We start from the raw sequence: 7,881 nt of genomic DNA, 5'->3' as shown, positions 1-7,881 counted from the left end.
GCAGTGTACTATAATACCTTGTGGTTTAGCATGTTAGTACCTATAAAAACAATTAGCTTCTAAATTCCAATCTATTGTGTTCTATTTCAAATTTGATTTGAATATGATTCACCCAATTATTGTGTTCCATTAGATTTAGATTCAGGAAGTATTCAAAGAATTAGCCTAAAAGATGATTTGGACAAATATTTGTAAAACAAGGGAGTGGGATTAGTTTTTATTTTATTAATTTTATCTGGAGCTGAAATTAAAACCAACTTTTTTCATACAATTCAGAAGAAATACCTAGTTATGCCAATGGCATAGATTTTCTAGCCAATGAAGTAGTTTGTGTTGGATTCCTAAATGTGAAAGAAAAAAATGCAATAGTCACTTATTTTATAAGGTGGGACCAGAGCTAGGGGGATTAACCTGTATATGATGCTTAAGATAAGATTTCCTCTCATACATTTGAAAATTGTCGTTTATGTATTTTAGTTTTAGTCTTAAGTCTTCACTAGTGCATGTGATATCACAAAATATCTAAGGCCAAGAAATGGGGAAATAATGCTGCTATTAAAAAATAAAGAGTACATTACTTTTTGTCCTCTTTGATATGTAAAAGCAGGTTCAGTATTCAGGCTATACTTTAAGAAACTAAGAAAATTGTCTTGAAGTAGCATGGGTACAGTGGAAATAACAATGCTACTCACTATCATAAGTGATTGTGGGCAAACTGCTTTATTTTTTTTTTACATGTCTGAGTCAGTTTCCTCCTCTGAAATGAGTGAGTGGATAATCCCCAAAGATCTTTTGAGATTTAACCCTAAGATTATGTAATTCATAGGGAATTAGAAGTGGTTTGATATTCCTATACAAAAATGGCACTTAAGACAAATTTGTTTAATCTTTTTTATATGAAAATATATTTCACACAAAACAAACTTGATAAGATTAACAAGTGTAGACGAATTTAAATTCAGCAAGGTGTTCTGCTACATCAGTACAGACTTTTCAGTTTATACCCTGCAATGTATATTTCAAAGGAGTGCTTTGTTTATAAAAAAAAAACAAAAACAAAAACCCAAACTTTGTGGTATTAGCTTCACACAGTCTGAATTCTATGCATTGATATTTCCACATGTACAAATGAGTTACAAAAATCTTTACATTGTTGCATGAAACATGTCCTGAATCTGAGTTGGTTTTTAGCAAGGTCAGATAAGAGGGACTCTGACTTGCCACTTAGCGAGGTAGTAGGCATTTCCTTAGGTGTGGAAGTCAAAATGTTCCAGGTAGTCTCTTGTGGTCCAGTCATTGTGACAAGGCCCTTCCCTGCAGACACACAAAATAGCAGAAAGGATGAACTGAACAATGACAAAAAAAAAATTATGGTTTAAGTAAAATTTAAATGGTCAGCTAAAGATTTTTTTACGAGAGCTCACATTTATAGAGTACTTTATCAAGAATTGACTGTAGCAATGGAATTTGTGGCATTTTACTAATCTCGATTACCCACAAAATTTCAGATTAGAAGAAACTACAAGAACATCTACTACAAATCTGCCTGAAGCATGTATTTCCTAGTATAAAATCCCCAATTGGCCATAAAACTTCACCTTGAAGACTTCTAGTAAAGTAGAACCTCTTGAAGTGCCCTAATTTTTTATCAAGATTACAATTTTAAGAGTCTATCTGGCACATAAATAAATGCTTATATTCCCCCTTTCTTTTGGAGTTTTAAAGGCTTTTTTTTTCTCCCTCCTTAATGGTGAGAGTGTCTCTCTGCAACTCCTCACCCCTAACTGCTGTTAGTTCTGCCTATTGGGACTAAGGAAAAGACTTAAAATTCTTTTATGACACCCTTCTCAAATCTTGACCTTTCTGAGCTTTCCTCAACCTCGACAGCCCTAATTCCTTCAATCTCCCAAAACATAGTATCCAGGGCGGTCTTTGCAAAATTTTCATAATTTTCCATGTTTTAGAAAATGAAAGAACAAGTTCATTTCCAAAATATGCTGGTTTTAAATTGAATATATACCTTCTGTAATTTGCATGGATATAAACTACTATTTTGAACAAATTAATGGATAAAATAAGAACATCTCTGTTGACAATTTATCTCAGGCTTTTTGAAATATTTCCACATTTATTACCTGAGAATCACGAAAAGTTGGATGTCAGTGGTTCCAAAGAATTGTTTTTTACCTGGTTCCTTGTGAGGTGAGAATCTTCAAGTAGAGAAACTTCCAATTGTGACATGCTGGGTGCCAGAAACATAGAATCTGTAGTAGTGCTGGTAACCAATTCATCTAAAGCATCAACTTGTCTCTTCAAACTATGTAAAGTGCCTTCTGTTTGTTGTTTGCCTTTCATTAAGGCCTCTGCTTGCTTGGACATAGAACAACGAAGCTGGGCCTGGAAATTGTTTTGTTGCAACTTAAATGTTTACATGAGCAGTCAAATGCACTATAAACATTTTTATTTTATGCTAATTTTTTTTTTTTTTTTTTTTTTTTGCTTTTTAATGCTAAATAGCAAAGGTACACTAAAATCATGGCCCCTGGAAGAGATTCTTCAACTGTAAAATGAATGGTTTGAACTAAATGTTCAATCTAATCTAAGGTCTTTTTCTCCCTGAATTCCTAATTTTGATAATATAAAAATTTTGTACCATCTTCCAAAGCTCTAAATCCAAACCTCTTGACTGATGTTGAAAATACAGTTAATTTGGACTCTGAAGAATCCATTTCCTTATGTGTAAAATAAAGGAGTTTCAAACTTTTGTTCTCAGTATTTTAGTAAAAATTATGGAGGATCTGTCCAAAGAATTTTTGTCATTATATTTATAGATATTTGTCATATTAGAAATAAAACTGATTTTGAATTTATACTCTGAAAAGGTTTCAGAGATCCTAGGATTCTTTGGACTGTGCACATTTTGAGAATCACTGGACTAGATGATGTCTGAGGTTTCTTTTAACTCTTAAATCTATAATCTTGTAACCTGAATTAGAACTAGAACCCTAGTCAGCTTCTTACTATCTAACTGATCAAGTCATTTCATCTTTTGGATTTTAGTGTCTTCATCTATAAACTGATGAGAGCCAAAGCCATCTTATAGTCAGATCCCATGACTAAATCCAATATTGTTTTCAATGTTACATGGTATCTTAACAATTCAGAATCAATAATGGATACATTTAGTGCTTCAACTTAAAATACTCCTGTGACAGAATGTGATAGAAATTGTGCTAGTTTTGGAGTCAGGGGGCTTGGATAAAAATCTTGGCTCGACTCCTTTCTTGAGTTGTTTTTTAATCATGTCTGATGCTTCATGACCCCATTTGGGGTTTTGTTGTGAAACACATTCTAGAGTTTTGTCATTTCTTTCTCCAACTTAATTTACAGATAAGTGATTTGCCGAGGGTCACAGAGCTAATACATGTCGGGCAAGATCTGAACTCAGGAAGACGTCCATGCACCCCCAACTGTCCTTTGATTCTTCTTACTCACTGCTCTGATCTTAGAGATAAGGTCTTTAATCTCTCTGGACCTCGGTTTCCTCATCTCTAAAATGGGAATGGATGGATTCTTAAGCTACCTTCCACTTTGAAATGATCTTAATACTTCTATACTTTAGTGACTCATACAGTATTTACACAAAATATAACCTTGAGTCTGTCTTCACGATGACGTAGTTTCTCTCTCATTGCTTCTCCACGCCAGTGCTCCTCCTTTGTAAAAGGGAAAAAGTAGCCATAAATGAACACTCCTATTTGGCTGTTGATAAATTGCTTACTCTTCCCTATAGGCCTTGGATTTTTTGTTTTTAAAATTGAAGTCTTTTCAGTGACATAAATTGTAGAAAAATTGCTCATTTGCATTGTTTCCCAACTAGGAGTTCTTGCTGATGAAATCAAAGTTCTAGTTCCTCATCAAAACTGCTGAACACTATGCTAGGTCCCAGCAGCTACACAATTATGATAAGGCAGGATTTATACTCTAAAGGTTAAAACAAAGGGTATATACTCTGAGACCATTATGAACAGGATGGAGGAAGAGGGAGTTTTCTTGGAAGTATATGAGCTGGGCTTTAAAAGATAGGTAAGATTTCAATAGTTAAGAGGGGAAGAAAGGGTAAACTTTGGAGGGCCAGAGGAAGAGTACAGATTTAAAAATACATATAAGGTGAGAAAGGGTAGGGCATGTTGTGGGTCATAGGGAGAGGAATTTTAAAGAATAGCTTAATAACAAAGTAACTGGAAAGAAATGAAGTATATGGAACAAGAATCAAATGCTTACCATGATATGAACTTTAGATAAGTTTAGCTTCTCTTCAAAAGAATGTTGTCGTTCCTCATTGGTAGAAAATGGAAAGTTCTCTTTCAGACTTTCCAACTCATTCTCGAGGGTTTCTGCATTTTCAAAAATGGCTTCCAGATCTTCTAGTGACTCTGGAAGAGACTGGTTGAAATTCTTAAGACCAGTTCTGAGTTCACTTTTTACTTCTAATTTTAGTTGCTTCATTGCTGCATCAATTTCCTTATGTTGTTGTTCTAAATCCTTTTGATTTTTTAGCTAAACAGTAATCAAAAGAATTGCATAATTTTAAGAAAGAAAGATATGCCTTGATTCAATCAGCTTCCCTGAACTGGTTTACATTAAGCTTTATGTAATAAATAATGGATTTGTTTCATGTCCCAAACTTGCCATTTACTAGTCAGTGACCTTAGTCAAGTCACTTCAATTTTGAGTTTCAAGTTCCTTATCTGTAAATTGAGAATGAAAATACTACCTATCTAGTATAGTTTCCTATAAGGAAAACACTTTTTAAATCTTATAAATGGAAGTTATTATGAATCCTGTATTCAAATTAAACATTCAGTACACAGCAATGTGCTAGGTGTTAAGAAGAATGAAAATGAATTGTAATGCTAATAACTTATATTTTTTTATAGTGCTTTGAGATTTACAGAGTACATTTTGCATTCCCTCTGAGGCAGATGATTAAATTATCTCATTATGCAGATAAAAAAAGTAAGAAAGAGATAAAAAGATTTATGTATGTCCAATGGGATGCCAATCTGGTTCTTCTGGCGTTCCCCCTGCCTATAAGGAACTTGCAATCTAATGAGGAAATGGGCACATAGTTAAACTGTAATACAAAAGGAAACTAAGAAGATTCACATCTGGCTAATGTCAGTGAGGAAGAATTCTTAGAAGAAGCACAGAATGGGTGAGAGAGAAAGAGAGAGAGGATAACTCCCACCTGCTTTTTGAGCTCCAGATAATCATACTGCATCTGACCAAGTTCCTTCATTAGGCATTTGGCTCGTTCATGGTTATCATGTGCAACTTGCTCAATTGCTGCCATTTCCTTCTGCATACAACTGTTTTCATGTTTTTGATCCTATAAGAGTTAAGTGATCATGACAATAACCAACATTTCTATAAACACTTTACTCTTGAACTTTCTTCATCTGTTCTGTATGGTAGGTAGTACAACAAGTATTATTTTCATTCTATAAAATTTTTTAACTAAGTTTCAACCATGGTGGCAAGGAAAAAAAAACCATTATCCAAAGAAACAGGATTTGATAGCATAGAGAGCTAGCTAGCTAGCTCTAAAATCAATATAATTCCAGGCTCCACATATTCTCTTACTCAGGCTTCAGATTTATAATCAATAGAGTAGGGATGACATTATATAAAAATAATCATAGCAGCAAAAAAAAAAGTCTTTAAAAATTAATTCCTTTAAACAAGTTAAATTCTTTTCCTGATTCTAGTTCTGAAATTCTTCCTAGAATGCCATACTGTGCTCTCTGGATAATGAATGATATACTATGTAAACAAAAGACTATTTTAGGGCTGAAAATAAAATCAAAACTCCTCTGTTTTTAAGCTACATTTATTATTCTTAAACTTTACCATCTTATTGCAGTGTAGCATGGGAGATTGCAATTCAATTAAAAATGTATCAAGCATCAACTATATGACAAAGCAATGTGTTAGGTACAGGAATATATATAGTCAAGAGTATTGGTTTTGGAGTTTGAGTTCCTGGGTTCAAATTTTGCCTTTGTAACTACTGTGTTGACTTTGGGGAAGTTATTAGACTCTAGGATATAAATGCTGTATAATAATGTAAATGCTATAGTATCTACCTTTTAAAGATAAGCGGGATATGGGCCTTTAAGTTCATATAAAGCAGAATGTGAAGGGTGCAAATACGTCTGACACTAAAGGGAGGGAAGAGGATAGGATCAGATGAAGCTTTTTTGAAGAAGAGGTTGGTCACTTGAGCTCAGTCTTGAAGATGAGGATTCAAGGGAAAGTACAATGAATCTGAACGCAAAGGACTAAGATTTGGATTTTACACAAAGTTGGAAAAGTCTTTCTCTTAAATCTCAGTGTCAAATTCAAATAGAGGTAACTGTGGGTTTCATATTGACTTAGAAAACCACCAACTGACATTATGTCATATTTATCTGTTTTTGTCAAATACCTGGCTCTGCTCTGGTTGTATCCAGAATTTTGCAAAGTGTTTGTTCAAGTTTAATATCTCTGCTACATGGGACACTTTAGACATAATTTAGTCTAACTGCTCATTATTTACAAATAAAGAAATCAGAGGCCCAGCCAGGATAAATGACTTTCACAAGATCACACTGAATCAAAGGCATGATTTTAATCTAGGTTTTCTGACTCCAGAGCTAAGGACTGGACCAGAAAATATCTAAAGTCCCTATGCACCACTAAATCTTAAGACCCAAGACAAAATTCTCGACTACAGTTCCTTAGAATAACCCTGAAAATACATGAAACTCATCTGTGGTTAGTGCTAGCCCAGTGACTATGGGCTAGTATTCAACGAGCTCAATATGGTCTTTTCCCTAAAGGGAAGAGGAGAGACACTAACAAAGATACCCCTCCGTCTGATTTGTGTAGCTCTGGGATCCAAAGCCAGAAAACAAGGACAATGATGTACATACGAGAAGAGCTTTCTCCATTTGGGTCCGCTGGGTCCTGATTGCTTCCTTCAGGCCTGTAATTTGTTTTTCAGCTTTCTCTTTCTCAAACCGGAAACGGTTCTGCAGGTGGGTCATATCAGCTTTGGAGAGATCCATTTCTTGCTGCAGAGCCAAGAGTTCACTTGTTTTTTTTATTAATTGCTCTTCACGTTCTGAGAGCTGAAGTCCTGGAATAAATATTTTTGAATAAGTTTAACCTAGTAACAGCCATGGGATTCTGGTACAAGTGGAAAGGATTGCATAACTCAAGTCTTGTCAAATCCCTGCAACATGCAGCCCTAACATGAGTGCTTATATATGGTTAATTTGGTTCTGCAGCCAACCAACTACAAGATTTGGGGATTGCTCCTGCCTCTCTATGGATCTCAAGCTCTTCCCTCTCTAAAATGAGTTTTAGAAGAGGTGATTTCTGAAGCTCTTCTCTGCCTAACAGTCTTTATCTTCTTGATAGTCTCTGGTAGGTGTCACTGTGGATAGAGTACTGGGCACAAAGTCAAGAAGACCTGAATTCAAATCCAACTCACAACTTGTTAGTTATGTCACTGGACAAGTCATTTAACTTCAGTTTCTTCATCTGTAGAATGTGGATAAATATCTTATCTCAGAGTGGTTTTCAGGATCAAACGAGATCATTATAAAGCACTGAGCATAGTACAGAGTACTATTTTTTTTTTTTAATGTTAGCTATGATTATTATTTTGTGGTTCTAAAGGCCTTTCCAAGCTTTAACAGCTCTAACAGGTTGAAGGGTGCAAAGACCCTTACTGCTTATGCCTTATAACTGCTTTTTTTTGGGGGGGGGGAGGGGATGTAGGAGAGTAGGGAGAAGAGAGAATCGGGATTAAGTGACCTATCCAGGGTTACA

The 7,881-nt window shown here is 34.9% G+C and overlaps 1 protein-coding gene across 3 annotated transcripts in view; it reads right to left on the bottom strand.

Annotated features, from left to right (window-relative positions):
- Positions 1–877: 877 nt before the first annotated feature.
- The window catches only part of CNTRL (centriolin), an 89,397-nt gene continuing 82,393 nt past the window's right edge, over positions 878–7,881 (bottom strand). For all 3 annotated transcript variants that reach the window (XM_051979547.1, XM_051979544.1, XM_051979545.1), the window contains 6 exons: positions 6,978–7,183; positions 5,252–5,392; positions 4,285–4,560; positions 3,654–3,716; positions 2,188–2,397; positions 878–1,314 (listed from right to left, as the gene is read on the bottom strand). In XM_051979547.1, coding sequence (XP_051835507.1) covers positions 1,294–1,314; positions 2,188–2,397; positions 3,654–3,716; positions 4,285–4,560; positions 5,252–5,392; positions 6,978–7,183 — 917 coding nt within the window. In that variant the 3' untranslated portion in view covers positions 878–1,293. The remainder of the gene's footprint in view (positions 1,315–2,187; positions 2,398–3,653; positions 3,717–4,284; positions 4,561–5,251; positions 5,393–6,977; positions 7,184–7,881) is intronic.

This window comes from Antechinus flavipes, chromosome 2, assembly GCF_016432865.1.
Source record: "Antechinus flavipes isolate AdamAnt ecotype Samford, QLD, Australia chromosome 2, AdamAnt_v2, whole genome shotgun sequence".
Lineage (NCBI taxonomy): Eukaryota > Metazoa > Chordata > Mammalia > Dasyuromorphia > Dasyuridae > Antechinus > Antechinus flavipes.
The sequence above is the reverse complement of the archived record's forward strand: the minus strand, read 5'-3'. Positions and strand labels throughout refer to the sequence as shown.